Consider the following 15,171-nt stretch of genomic DNA (forward strand, 5'->3'; position numbering starts at 1 on the left):
TGGAAAATATCTAAAGTTTTGAATTTGATACGACAAAATGCAAGTTGCTTAGATAATAATGAGGTATGAAAATTACAGCATCTTTTACAGTATTACAGCGTCAACATCATGGAGTTATTCCAATAAGTTTCTCGTACACTTTGAAGTTTGAACTATAAAATAATAATACTACTAAGAAAAAAAGACAAATAAGTAAACGGGATTAGATTTGGTTTTCAATTTGAGGTTTTCAATTTGAGGTTTTCAACCGAAAGAATTACATATATAATGTGTGACTTTCACAACCATTAAATTAGAATTAACCAAAGAAGTACAATATATAATGAAGACAAATACATAAGTTTCTGTTTAATCTGATGACATTTTCTTTAGGGCTTACGGTTTAGTTCATAGCCTCATAGGAACAAAAAAGAATATACCTAACAAACCGTACCAAAAAGGCTGAACATCTGAGAGATTCAGCATATAAAAAGAGAATATGCCTCATTAATCATACATCGAGCGTTTTCTTCAGCCGGTTGAAAGAAGATTCTTAGTTATGTACTATGTCAATTTGTGCACTTTGGTATCATCATGGTCTTAGCTTTTAATCTTACGTAGTTAATGTCAGATATCGATTTTACTACATAAACAACTTGCTAATGCTTCTTAATCCACTAGTATAGTACGCAAATAATTATAATATATAAGACTAATTATAGTCTAAGAGATTCGAAAACGTTACAAGCTTTGATTTGGCCAATACGCAGCACGATACAGTTCATCAAGTAAAATAAATGGTCCCAAGTATATGATGAAAACATGTATCTTATTAGACATATATATATCTCTCCTATCTCCTTTAAAATGATTTTGTCATTTTCTTCACCCATTATCCTATATAATAATCTAGACCCTCGGAGAGAGAGACATACAAACAGATAATATATAGAGAGAGAAAGAACTAAGAGAGATGGTGTTGGTGTATGAAGGTTACTGCTTAAAGGAGAAGAAGGCATGCGTGAGATGGGTAGAGAGATACTTCGACGACTGTCTCTGTAACATAAACGACGACGTTTCATTCGCACTTGGAATCGCTAGCCTCATCTGTTGGGGCGTCGCAGAGATTCCTCAGATCATTACTAACTTCCGTACAAAGTCAAGTCACGGTGTCTCTCTCTCCTTCCTCCTCGCTTGGGTTGCCGGGTCCGTATACACTCATCATCATCTTCAATTTTTATCAGTTATGATAGTAACCAAGTCTTTTCTAACGTTATTTATATGATTTTCATCAATTGGTGCAGTGACATCTTCAATCTCGTCGGTTGTCTTCTTGAACCAGCTACTGTAAGTTACACAAACATGTATAATACTATGGATACATCATACATAATTATTTTGTTTTTATTATTGTTTTCTCCTTTTTTGTCGTCTTTATTCAACAGTTGCCGACTCAGCTCTACACAGCCTTGGTAACATCGTCGTCTTCTCGCCGCATAAACATATGTCGCCACAAAGCTTACGTGTCTTTTCCATGAAATTAAAGTCTATTTTTCGGAATTGTTTATTTTGATTCGACCGCCTTGAGTTTTATTCTATTTACAATTTTATCCCCTTAACTTCACTTTCTTTTTAACTTTTTTCGTTATAGCTTTACACCGTGAGCACTGTGGTATTGGTGATCCAGACTATTTACTACGATTACATCTACAAACTTTGTAGACATGGACGCACTAAGATCTGTACTCAAACGGTAATTATATAGTGCTAATTTATAAAAATTAAAATCTGATTACATTGTTAGGTGTTGATACTTTGTTTAGGATGAGGAAGATGAAGAGAAGAGACCATTGAAACTACCGAAGACGACGGGATCTGCTATTTCCATCCCAAGAGGATCTTACAAAGATTCTCCTCGGAAAGAGTTCTATTACACGTACGTACGGATTGTTAAAATAATCATGTTTACTCTAATTAGTTTACTTTACTCTAATTCAACTACGAGTAAGTTAAAGTTTGTGGCATTAGTTTCATGCGTCATAGATATTTTTATTAATTAATGCGTTCCCCCCTGCCCACTCTGTTTTTTTCTTGTCGTTTTCTCAAGATTTCGAAGAGACAGAGGAAAAGAGTAATTAAATACTTGCTGATGAAATATACACAACCTATACATTAGTTTATTTCAATTGTGACTATATATATTCAGGTCGGCAAGATCGTTGGCAGGAAGCGGAACACCTCCATTAAGATCATCGTATTTTCGAGTGGCTAAGAGTGGGCCTTCGGCTTTGGCAATAGAAAATGGTTCTTCATCGGATGAAGATGAGACAATGTCTACGTGTCCTGTCATAACCATTACCCAACCAAGGCCAATACCTAGACCGGTTTGTGATCCTTTTTACTTAGCGACTAGAAAAGTCACTTTAAGGTTGAAAGAACAAATATTGACCCATTCTGGACTTCTTGTTCTCAGGCAGGTTTCGGAACGTTTTTGGCTGCATCGGCTAGTCTTCCGCTTCAGGCCAAAAGCTTAGCTGAAAAGTACGCACATGCTTCAAGCAGACGGCTTCTTAATGTGCGTGACATATAATAGCATTTTGTTGTTTTCTAATGTATTGAGTGAAATGCGAGAAAACGACTTCGAAATATTCTCGTCTCTGCAGGAAAAAATAGTAGAGCATAGCGCGTTGGGACAATGGTTGGGATGGCTAATGGCCGCCATTTACATGGGCGGACGCATCCCTCAGATTTGGCTCAACGTAAGCTATAGCAAATCTTGATTCATATTTTTCATTTTTATTTGCTTGTTGTTTATGATATTGGATACTAATCTGATTTTCACCCGGGAACGATGTCTCTACAAATAGATCAAAAGAGGAAACGTCGAGGTAACAAACTAAAACTACAAGGCAACCAACAAACACATATTAAGTATAATTAACTGAATTGTAGTATATGATCCAATTAACAATATGGTTTGATAATTGGCAGGGTATGAATCCACTTATGTTTGTATTCGCGCTTGTAGCCAATGCAACATATGTTGGTAGTATTCTTGTTCGAAAAACTGAATGGGACAACATCAAACCAAACCTCCCTTGGTTGCTTGATGCTATTGTCTGCGTCGTACTCGATCTATTTGTATCCTTTCTAACTATTTTCATCTCAAAAATGAAAAATATGAATAATCACATTCCCATTATGTTTTTATTTTGCTACCTTAATCCAAAAAAAACCAATACAGATAATATTGCAGTATATCTACTACAAGTATTGCAGGTCAGAGAGCATAAAAACCGAAGAAGACGGCTATGGAGACTATGTCGAAGCAAGCAAAACTTTTGTTTCGTAAATCACTATTTGATTTTCTTTTGGTCTTTAAGTATTATTGATTTCATAGTGTATGTATGCAAATAAATCACAACGTTCCAATGGGCCTTTACTAATTGGGCTTTATAATTTTTTTGATCCATAATTAGGTTTTAGATTAGTGAAAATTTCTTAATCAGTTTACTAATTGGAACCACCCAGTGACAGTTTCAACCTTCAATTAAATATACGCAACGTTATGGACTTGGCATATTATATATGCCTGCATGCATCTTCTTAATTACTATGTGCACGTAAGACAATGATCAAATTTTATTTCGGACTCTAATGCACAAGTTACAAAAAAAAAAGAAAAAAAAAATCATTTGTCAAATTGAGTAATAGTATTTGTTCATGTGTTGCATAAATTTCGTACATTGGCTGTCTTTTTTTTTTTTTTTTTGATATCCATTGAATGCAATTTGATCGTTCTTTAAGTGATATCATAGTTAGTTTATAGTTTATTTTATATTTTTGGATGAAGCAATTATATATCATATAGTTTGGTCTTAAATAGTTTATCCATCTTAGTAAGCAACTCTTTCCACAGATACATATAAATCGAAGAAGATTAAAAAAAACTAATGATGTTATGTAAACAAAAAAAATCATACAAAGAAACTAATGGTGTTATATAAACTTATGAGAGAATGGCTGCAATAATCATACCACCAATTGAGCGCTGCACATGATTTTTTATATATCTAAACGGAAGAACTGAGGAAGATATAAATAATGATTGGAATCTAAATTAATACCATAAATTGAGATGGTTTAATTTAAAAATATATTAGTTTTTTGAAGATAAATCCCAAGATCTAGTCATCTAGAGGGAAGAAAAAAATTTGACGACAAAGAAAAAAAGAAAACATGATTTTGACTCTCTCGGTAGTCAGAGTCGGTCAAGCTCCGAAACAAAAATTTAAACTTACCTATAATTTTTGTACCCTACCTGTACACCGATCCCTTCCAAATAGGTAAATAAGCATTCTTTGTAAAGTCAAAAACATATCGGATGAGGTACAACTCTCTTTGTTTATGTTTGAGTAATTATGTAAAATCTGATCATTATTCTCTTATTCAATAATTGAAGTCAATTACCTATGTGGAGGAGATCGGTGTACATGTTCGGGAGTTAGCTGATATCATCTCAGATGTCTCCCAGCCTGTGTATCTTCGACACAGTAAGATTGTCTGGATGGATCATGCGACATGCTGCTGTGCACTTTATTCCGAACTGGATGCCGAAGAGATCTTGTTGCAACCGTTTCCTCTCAAAAGCTTTGTAGGTTAGCAGCACTAGGCACCGAGATTGTCTAGTTCTCTGTTAGCATGTTTGTTCAGATAACTTTGTCTATAAATTTTCTCACTTGGTGAACCTTGTATAAATCTTTTTTTTTCGGCATAAAGAATATATATTAGTAGAATTTGATGATCCATTGCTATTGCCAGGTTAATGAATTGGGTAACATTGCCGTTTCCTATATTCTTATTTTCCTTCTTTTGGCTGTACCTAGAGATGTTTTTGCATCTTACAAGGCCGTCCCTTAACATCCTCGCTTAGGTCCTGATTTATTTGTAAAAAAATGTGTTAAAAAATGTACTAGTAGTAAATTGGGATCTATGTATATTGCACTTGCACTGTATAATAATTAAACAAATTAAGAAAATCCAAAATAATTCGATTCATTAACTTTCGCGTTTTTATAGATGTATGGAAACACAATGAAGTTTATATACAACTTTTAAAGACGAGTCACAGACAGTGTGCATACAGAAATCAGAAGTTACATGAGAGAGATGAATCGACAAGACAAATAAGATGACCCTTTTTAATCAGAATGTATAAAACCCAATAATCATATAACACTCCCCTCGATCACATTGCAAAATAAGGATTTTCTTAGGAATGGACTGCAACAACAGAGGAAAAATCGAGAAAGTGAAGGGGACACTGGAAAATTCGAAGCAAAATTTCAGACAAAATGGCGAACTAAGCAATGACATTTTTACTTTACCTTCGAGAATATCAATAAGACATCGCATTATCTCTATGTCATCTTCGAAGCTTTTAGATTTTATTTTGCCAAACAAGACGAGAGCACAGATGAGACTGAGGCAAAAAGTAAGAGAAGACCAAAAAAGAGACGGTTCCAGTTAACATATGATTCTTCTTGTTGTTACATCACTCTCAATGTCACAAGTATCTACCATCCAAAACAGAGATAGCTTCAACTTTTAGTTTGACGATTTACTATCCTCAACTATTTGTATCGTATATATATGTATCCTGGCTGAAATTATACCCCCACAGGGGAGAAATACAAGTGTCTGTAGCAGACATACGAATGCTAGATTCAGTTTCCACATGTAATTTGGCCATGTGCAGATAAATGCCAGATAACATCTACACACAATGCTTCTCAAAGTTAAAAGAAATCAATTACTTACCTTCACCTAGGACTGTGCTTTCATCATGGTATTAAGGCCACGAGATTATAGCGGAGAAATAGATTCAACAGTTGCAACTTTAAAACCACCAAATCCTACAAATTTCATCCTTGACTATAATCCTTGACTACAAATTTCATCCAATCACAAAGCGTATGACAACTCCTCTTTCCTCAAATCATTTCACAGCTTCATCTAAAGAGAAGAAAAATCCATAAGAGAAAACTTATCTATTGTACCAAATTGATCTATTCTACCAAACAAATAAAGTCATAATTCTACCTCGTGGCATCCAAGAGCCTCTTAACTTATTGCGCTTCAAGTGACTTCCAAAGCCTGTGTAAACTTCAATAACAGCAAGCATCTTCTTCCCTGAAGAAGAGACACTTTTCTGGTTTTTAAGGTAGTCTTGTCTCTTTGCCTGTGTCAAATCCATTTCAGTTTCAACAATTCTCCTCTCAAGATCTCTATTAAACAGTTACATTATGTGTTAGTACATGCAGAAGAGAAAAAAACATACTATCAGAAGAAAGAATTCAGCTTACTTGCACCCAAGGATCACAAGCTTGTCCTCCACCGTAAGAACTTTAGGCCTCTATATTCCAGTACATAAGCAAGCTCAGAAGCATCTGTTAGAAGTTGCAGTTTATAGAAGTTTGATTGTCATGCTGGTATGTTTTACCAGTCAAATTTACGTTCCTGATAGCTCCATCACTCTTCCCATTCGACATAACGTAAGAAATATTGGCTATCCTCTTATTTTGGAGATGTTGTGTTGAAGTAGCTCTTTTCTAACTTCTATATCCATGCAGTATGTCAGATCCATTCACTGAGATTCCAGTCGACATGCTTCTGTTTCAAATATGCATACACTTTCTTATCGAGCATTTCAGACTCCTGACCAAAATTACATTCCCTTTGACGCTGCTGGTTCACCGGCGTTGGTTGGGCGGTTGGTTTGACAGACTTCCTCTTGCCAAGACCAGAGGACAATATTGGTCAGGACAATGAAAACGATGCACCAGGAAGGCAGAACAGAGCACAAGTGAACAGTTTCCCGACAAAACTTAATACACCAAAATGGCGAACTAAGCTAGAATAAACTTGCATCAAAAACTAAACAATTCCACATATATAGAGAGAACAACGATAAAGCAAGTATTGAGTCAAATCAAATGTGATATAAATAATAGTTCAAACAAGGATTGAGAAGATTAACTGATAAATCACACACGGACCGACGCAGACAATAAGACGTTACCGCTATATGAGCTTGAACTCAGTATTCCCCCAGATCTAGCATCCTGGCGCCTCTCCACGGAAATCTTGGCAGAGCAAAGCTCATATTCTCAGAATCTCCAAGATGTGCGTTCCCAGTTGATTGATTGGAACATCACACACGGACAGAAGCAGAGAATAAGACCTTAACGCTAAATGAGTTTGAGAGAGGATCAAGATTGAAGACAGCATTGGACCACTCAATCTTCCCCCAAATCTCGTCATCCTCCCGCCTCTCCAAAGAAATCTCTGCAGACCAAAGCTCCATAGTCTCAGAATCTGCAAGATGCGCGTTCCAGAAGATGACAATGTTCCCAGCAGAGTTACTACAGAGTTTGCTAATATCATATTTGACTTTGGTCTTCGTTGGCCGTTCCATGGTACGCCTGGAGATGTCCCTCAAGATGTATCTGGAACCAGAGAGATACAATTGCAGCTCTTCCAAACCTTTCACATCCTTCCAATCCAACTCATCTGGATGACACCACAGTATCCTCCCGCGAGTACCACGACAGTATAACAATTTCCCGATGACACACCAATCGTGTCTGTTTCCTAGCTTGGAATCTCTTTTCCCGCTTCTCCAGAATTTACCTTCACTTGGCAAAAAGTTGAAGCTCTGGTCATCGTCATCCACGGCGTAAACCTTCTTCTCCTCCTCTATCACCACAATTTGGTTGAGGTTATGTGCCAACTTGGGAGTAGTGAAGTAACTACTCCAAGTTTGGGTCTTTGGATCGAATACCTCCGCCCAGTTTGATGAATCATCAGCTTCCTCTCCTCGGCACCCTCCAAATACGTAATCTTACCGTCTACTACGCTTACCGATGGGGAAACACGAGCCATCTTCATGGACGGGACGCGGCGCCATCTCTGAGAGAAACAGTCGAGGAACAAGATGTCGGGTGTTGGATCGCCGTTTATGATTCCACCGATTACATAGATTCCCCAATCCACCACCACGAAAGAGGATGACTCCGGAGCCAAACAGGGGTGCGATGGGATTGGCTTCAGCCGACGGTTACCTGTGAGGACGAACCAACGTGGGGTTGGGTCAGGTAAGATGCGCAAGCAGACGTAGAAAGACGCCTCCGTGCAACCAATGAGTGATCGAGTGCGGCAGAGCTCAGGGGAAGCCACGAGAGTGCGGTGTCTTTTGGAGACGAGTGACAAGGCTGCTTGGTCCAATCTCGAGACGCGAGCCATGCAACTCACAGCCACCTCATCCGGTAACCCAGACCACGATGGAGACGTCTCTTTCATCTTCTTCCTTCTTTTATTGTGCGGTTGCACTTGTTCGGGGTCGGGGTAATCGGACGACATTGTCGACGACTGTTCTCGCATTCCCAATTCACAACTCTGTACACCAAAAAATTACAGATCGGACTGATTGGTTATGAATTGATCAATCTTTATTGCGATAAAATTTCTCCTTCTCGATCAGGGATTTGGTGAAGAGAAGCGGCGGATTCGGACACAAAACAAGTACAAGTACTTTTTACTTTGTACTTGTGTGCTTCTTTCACTTTGTCGGCATATTTGGGTATCTAACAAAATTGGAGAAATCAAAAGTAACAGATCTGGGCCATATTTGGGTATCAAGTAAACCTTCTCATGACGTATCTAGGGCCTAATTATCTAAGCCCTTGCGTCACTAGTTGAAAAAGGTAGCTTAATAAGCAATTAACACTACTAGGTGTACACCAAACTATAGTAGTAACAATTAATAACACACAAAACTAGATTAAGGAGAAGGAGATAATTAGATTAAGTTTCCAATTTTCTATGTAAAAAAAAAATAATATAATTGGATTTGGTTTGCTATGTTGAGTATATAAAGGATCATCAACCCATGATGAGATTCTTTTCCGTTACGTTGGCCGGTAATTCAAGCTCCGGCGAAGTTTTGTTGATACGGCGTCGCATCGGCGAATGTATTCTCATATAAAAGTTGAGAAAAAGCAACAAAATCGCACCGTTGAGAACCGAGTTTAAACCCCACGCGCCGATCCCATTGCATCCACCTTTAAAGAGGTGCATCGTAAGAACCCCAGCGTGAGACACGAGATTGCACCCCACGAGAACCAACTGACAATTCACCACAAACGAAGGGAAAGCCAAACCGGGTAAACCAAACCCGGTCCAGAATCTGTACCCGTAAACCACCGAGTAAACCAGCGTCGTCGATAGAATCGCTAGAATCTGGTACGACTGCGAGAATTCGAGCCAGAGGAACGACGTGAAGGCCATGGCGGAGTTGCAGAAGAGCTGAGACACGGCGAGTCTCCGGCGACGCAAAACGGCGAAGATCGTACGGAACATGTGGAGGAAACGTGTGAGGTAAAACGCGTACGACCAAAAGAAGACACGACCGGAGGGACGAGTCCCGAGAGGGAAACAGAGAAGCCACTGGAGAGGAGTGGCGGTTTTGCTCCGCCGCCAGAACCACCGTGTGTCACGGATCTCCGCGGCGGCGGATAGGAGGATTCCGGCAAAAATGGTGGCGGAGAGAATTGACATGAGAAGGCAGTGGAGTTCGGGGATGTGGCCTAAAGGAACGGACCGGTTACGGCGGAGTACGGCGGAGAGGATGATGTGGAGGGTGGAGGAAACGGCGATGTAGAGAGATATTGAGGTGAAGAGGAAAGACCACGTGGAGCCCAATGATTGGCTGTTGCTCCAGCGGAACCGGACGATGTATGGATGCTCGGAGAGGTAGTATGTGAGAGAGTTGATCAGAAACGTTGACATGGTTTGATTTTGATCGGACGGTGTCGGTGATGGTGGTGATCACGGTGACTCTTCTTCTTCTTCTTCTCTCGAGTGTGTCTCTTATATGTGTGCGTGCATCTTTTTACATATTTAAGCTTTTTAAAAAGGATGATTTATTTCGTTTTCGTTTTTCCAATAATTGGTGTAACGAAATGGCCGGTCTTGTCATGAAAGCAAAATAATGTGGACCAATATTAATTGTCATATTAAATTTTCGATGTGAACTGATTTTGTTAAACGTTAATGAAAATTACGGTCTTAGTTGAATTTTACTTTATAGTCGAAATAGCAAACTATATTTGAATAGAAAAATTGGTACACGTCAAGTTGATCATTAGATTTAGATACATTACCATACTCGCAATAAAAACAAATCCTAATCTAGACAAAAAGCAGGTGGGAAAACCAAAGAAGAACCTCTCTGGAGTCTGGACATACATAAACTGTGTCTATGTCTTCGTGGTTAAGAGTTTAATTAGTTTACTCAGGGAGGGGTAGATGAGAAACAGAGCATTACTTAAAAAAAGTTAAAAACAAAATGTAAACATCGGAATATGCGACTTGGCGATTGTTACGAAGATGAATCATCAGTAAGGCATAGTAACGAGTTATTAATTTATTTCACACAATTTGATGACCAGCTAGGATAGATCAAGAATCGAATTAATTTAGTAAATTTCTTTTGTCCTAATTGTTGTTTTGGCAATACGTACGCGTTATAGTACTTCTTTTTATTCTTATGAGTAAACAAAATATTTATTGCGTTTACCAAACAATGGATGAAACTATTAAACTAGTATCCTAATCGTTATTATGGAAGGAACTGTAATATACATCTCTTTCACTATGAGTGATTCGGTTTTGTCCACATGATATTATTTTCAAGAAAGTGACTCTTTTTCTTTTGTCTCATTTTCTTGTGGCCTACAAAACTCAGATTTTTTATTTTACACGGTCGTAATTCATTTCCTCGTGAATTAATCAAAAGGAGACTTGGACGGTGAACATACAACAACTACTCCCACGCAGAACATGCTCTACCCATCATTTATGTAAGTCCGACGAAATCATTATTAAGCATATGTTATACATGGTTCTCTTTAGAAACTACTACTATCATTTAGAAGCTCCATGGAAAACGGATACCTGGTATTTATAAGAACACAAAGACTGAATACATAATTTATACATAAGGGGGTTTGATATATATATGATAGAAGTTTATCACAGTATATCATTACAAATGATTCTTTTTATCTACTCTTCGAAATTACATAAGCCGCACTACTAGAACCCTTTTTTTCTCTGTCTTATTCTCTTTTTTTGTTTGTTTACTGTCCCTAGAAAGATTTTGTAGTTATCAAAATTATTGTTGTACACAATTTTGGGGGGTCAGTTTTATCTTTCTCAGGTTAGGTAGGATAAGGAAACACCAAAAAATCAATTCTGCAGAGTTCCAAGAATCTTGGGAACAGCAGCAGAAGGTTTGGGATTAAACAGCTTCTTCAGCTCATCGTACCTCCCAACATCAAAATCCTGAGTTTTCATCAGTTTCCTCTGTCTAGCCTCAAACCTGCTTTGGTAAAACCCTTCAAAGGAAGGCTCCCTCGATGTCCTGAGGAAAAAAGTGTAACCCGCCATGAAATATACCGATGTGACATAGAAACAGATTGGCTCCATAACATCCCATGTGAGATCCCAGAACGTTAGCCTCATGAACCCTGCGGTCTGGATGATCAAGTAACCTAGACCAGCCCACAGCTCTCTTCTCACCAAAGAATGTGCTTTCTCGTCTATGACCGTCTTTATGGCTTCAAGCTCTTTTAGTTCCTTTCTTCTTGGGTCATTTGGGTTACGGATCTGTGGTAAAGGAAGCAGGCCCTCGATGGACTTGGTTACCTGATCACACACAGGACAAGGACAAAAATCAGAAAACTGTTGGGTAAAACAAGAACTTCACCTCTGCTTTTAAGCTTTATTGACATGAATAACATTCAAAACACACAAAACAGCTTATGATCAATGATACTAATGACTAATGTTTGAATTAATCCACCCTCATAGGAAAAGGCACCAATGATCAAAGAAACCATAGAAACAGAGAACAACCATAACTAAAACTTAAATCAATGATCTATTACACCCATTTGAGTCACCCAAATAATCCAATATGTAGACAGATTTGATGACCAGTTATGCAATCTTTTTTTTTCCTTGGGTTTTGGCATCAACCCCAAGGTTTATAGAGAAGAAAAGAAGTATGATTTGGTTAAAAAGTTGTGGTCTCCATAGAAAGTGTTCCTCTTTGTCACCACCTCAAATTGGGGACCCTCCTACGTGCCTCTAGGTGACACAGAGGTTTCTGAATCTCCTGTTGAAAATTCGATGCACAAGAAAAGAATACAACCGTAACAAAACAAAAAAAAAAAAACATATCAGTTTTCAATAGCTTCCAAATAAAATCAAACCAACAAAGAAACGAAAACTTTTGAAGGAACCTAACTGTTCTTTTGTCTAACACACACGAAGGTCGCATCATGCAAATGGAAGAGAAACAAAAAAAAAAACAAAGAGGAGGAAGAAGTTATACCTGATCAGGTCTTAAACAAACAGAATCACCCAAAACGATTACGTTTCCAGAATCGTCAAGCATCTTAGCGATCCAAGGTCCTTGAGAAGGATCCAACGAAGAATCACTACAAACACGTACGAAATCAGAGTAACGAATCCAGATTTTCCCGGTCTCCAACAGCTTCGTTTTAACAACTTCGATCTGTGACGCTCTTAGCAACTTCTTAACGTCTTGCACCGTAAGCCCCAACGACTCAGTCTCCTCCTTCTCCTTCTCCATCATCCGATGATGAGAAAGCCCGTCTAATCGAATCCGGTCCTTGTTCACATCCATTTCTCGAAGCTTCTCAATCAAACCCTCCCCAATCGACATCTTCATAGTACCATCCGCCCGACTCATGGAGTCTTTGTGCAAAAACCTCCGAGAAATCGTCAAATCACCAGGCTCCGGATCAATCGTGGCTTCTCCTAGATTATTAGGAACCCTAGTTCGCACGGCTAACGAAGAAGACGAGATACGACAGTTCATTAAACCCTGCGACGCAATTTTTGACATATTGAACAAACGATGCGACAACAGCTTATTCATCATCACCATTGCAAATACAAAGAGAAAAAAAAATGAATTTGATTTTCAATAAACTTAGTTGAGAAAATTGAAACAGCAAGTAAGAGCTTTATATAGGTAACCAAAGTCCTCTGTTACAGAACAGAACATTACGTTAACTCTTCTCTCAAAGTCTTGTTGTGCCGGAAGATCATACACGTCAGCAGAGATATCACGAAATATTCAATATAACGTTGCCTTTTCGTGAATATGAGCTCGAGATTTTGATAGCTGACTACCGTCCACGTGGTTGGATTTATGTTGATAATACGGAGGTGCCTCCATAACCGTCCGATTTACATTTCCTCTTTTTTTTTTAATTAATATCTCAAATGACTTTTTAAAAAAACAGATTTAGAAAAAAAAAAGGCAAAAACGTGTCGCCACATTTTCTGTTTTATCTTGTTTACATGTAGTTAATGAGAAGTTTATCTCTTGCAATTAGTACGTGAATGGTAATATTAAAGAGATTATAATTATTTTGGGTGATGTAATAATGCCTATATAAGGAAACACAGATTTTTTTTTTCTTTGTTGAAACAATGACGTGTTGCCACATTTTTCTGTTTTTATCTTTTACAAACTAGTAAGTGTGATGTAATAATGTGTGTGTATGGTAATTTTGAACACACGGACGTGTCGCCACATTTTGTGTCTTATCTTCTAAAATGGTGAGTTACAATTTACAAGAAATATAAAATTTTGTGTGTGTAAACGAATGGTTTGTGTCTAAAATACATGATGAACGGGTTTAATACAAATTGGCGAGGTTTTATTTGTTGGTTTAAAGTTTTGGTTTAGTTTGGTTTATATGGCGCTTGTAAATAATGAGCTCGTGGATTCATTGCCCCCAAATGAGTAAGATTACCCTTTAAATGGTAATATCTCTAAATGTAAATTAGTCTTATCTCCAAAGATTAATCATGATTCTTGGATAACCTGTAAGACTAATGAAATATATATAATATTGTTAAGAATCATGATTAATGTTTGGAGATATGACTAATTTATATTGATAATTTTCAATTCTTTAAATATAAGTTAGTCTTATTGTGTGAGATAATTATATATTTCATTTCACTTAGAAAAACAACAAGAGAAACACATGGTACTTTTCTATTTTTTAAAAGAGCATCACTGGGAGTCTGGGATGATACATGTTGAAAACAAACACAAAAATACAAAATTATACTTTTTATATATTTTTTCTCTGTAATTTATTTACTTTAAATCCATTTAGCAGATATACTTCATGTATTTTCAACTAATCAAATATAGACAACTTTTACCAGATTGGCTCAACATATATGTTTGTGACAGAATCAACTTTGGATTCAAATTTCACATTAAAAACATAACTCTAAATTCAATTGTTACTGAATTCATATACTGAGACACCAGCAAAACAAAAAAATATACAACTTTGCCATTTATTATATTGAAATTATCACGTTTACATTTCGAATTAAAATGATAGATCTGATGTTCACGTTCAAATCCAAATACATGTAGTCGTGGTTGTACTGCTAATCCAAATTGATGAAGATATATTATTATATTATTGTGTGTTTAAGTTAAGATCATGTATTCATTCAAACTCTAATTTAAATATGCGTTGCTATGTACCTATGTGTGAACATATTCTTCTTTTATATCCAGTACTCAACGATAATCTTGGTTCTACGTTCTAACTAGGATATTCGAAAACTTGGATAACCTGTAACTCTGTAAGACATTATTATTATATACAATACATGTAACTTTGTATTTATATATTAAGAATTGAAAAAAAAATCGACAATTTTGACCTGCGATCGTAATGGTTATCACGGTGACGTAATAATAATTCTCAATGCATCGGTTCTTTTCTATGTCCGAATCTATAAACAATGCCGAATGCATATGCTAATTTGTTTAGTTTGCGCAAGTGGCCAGTTTCTCAGCTGCAAATTATGCACTCTTAAGACTACATACTTTATCATATGGAATTCTTCTTATTGTTATTAATTATTATATGATCGATGATTACCACTTCCATTTTTTTAATTTTAAAATTCAACTATTAATTTTCTTATATTTACATTATAACTCTTTACTTAAGATGAGGTGTGTTGGATATAGGCTACGTCCAATATGCCACTCGG

The 15,171-nt window shown here is 37.1% G+C and overlaps 2 protein-coding genes and 2 pseudogenes across 8 annotated transcripts; 1 reads left to right on the forward strand and 3 right to left on the reverse strand.

Annotated features, from left to right (window-relative positions):
* The first annotated feature begins 848 nt into the window (after window positions 1–848).
* On the forward strand, window positions 849–3,438 carry LOC104721086 (vacuolar lysine transporter YPQ1). 4 transcript variants are annotated; one of them, XR_015572852.1, is made up of 11 exons: window positions 849–1,185; window positions 1,284–1,326; window positions 1,425–1,451; window positions 1,631–1,732; window positions 1,803–1,915; window positions 2,186–2,363; window positions 2,457–2,554; window positions 2,643–2,738; window positions 2,847–2,867; window positions 2,971–3,120; window positions 3,224–3,438. XR_015572852.1 is itself a non-coding variant. In XM_010438995.3 (11 exons), exons 1-11 carry the CDS (start codon window positions 953–955, stop codon window positions 3,329–3,331), a joined length of 1,173 nt encoding a protein of 390 aa, XP_010437297.2. In that variant the 5' UTR covers window positions 849–952; the 3' UTR covers window positions 3,332–3,438. The 4 variants fall into 4 exon arrangements, 3 of the variants coding, with proteins under 3 accessions (XP_010437297.2, XP_010437298.2, XP_087332087.1); XM_010438995.3 differs by having other exon boundaries at window positions 2,453–2,554; XM_010438996.3 differs by lacking the exon at window positions 1,425–1,451 and having other exon boundaries at window positions 2,453–2,554.
* A 3,522-nt stretch (window positions 3,439–6,960) lies between these two features.
* LOC104721088 (putative F-box/kelch-repeat protein At3g24610) lies at window positions 6,961–8,421 on the reverse strand (annotated as a pseudogene).
* Window positions 8,422–8,821: 400 nt separating this feature from the next.
* Window positions 8,822–10,110, reverse strand: LOC104721087 (fatty acid elongase 3-like pseudogene; annotated as a pseudogene). Its single transcript, XR_015572328.1, has one exon. The product of XR_015572328.1 is annotated as a fatty acid elongase 3-like pseudogene (transcript).
* Window positions 10,111–10,981: 871 nt separating this feature from the next.
* Window positions 10,982–13,212, reverse strand: LOC104721089 (calcium uniporter protein 4, mitochondrial). 3 transcript variants are annotated; one of them, XM_087470978.1, is made up of 3 exons: window positions 12,440–13,167; window positions 12,165–12,220; window positions 10,982–11,748 (listed from the first exon to the last, which is right to left on the reverse strand). In XM_087470978.1, exons 1-3 carry the CDS (start codon window positions 13,016–13,018, stop codon window positions 11,745–11,747), a joined length of 639 nt encoding a protein of 212 aa, XP_087327104.1. In that variant the 5' UTR covers window positions 13,019–13,167; the 3' UTR covers window positions 10,982–11,744. The 3 variants fall into 3 exon arrangements, with proteins under 3 accessions (XP_087327104.1, XP_010437300.1, XP_087327103.1); XM_010438998.3 differs by lacking the exon at window positions 12,165–12,220 and having other exon boundaries at window positions 12,440–13,212; XM_087470977.1 differs by lacking the exon at window positions 10,982–11,748 and having other exon boundaries at window positions 11,926–12,220; window positions 12,440–13,182.
* Window positions 13,213–15,171: the final 1,959 nt, after the last annotated feature.

Source organism: Camelina sativa, chromosome 11 (assembly GCF_030686135.1).
Source record: "Camelina sativa cultivar CO46 ecotype springtype chromosome 11, ASM3068613v1".
Lineage (NCBI taxonomy): Eukaryota > Viridiplantae > Streptophyta > Magnoliopsida > Brassicales > Brassicaceae > Camelina > Camelina sativa.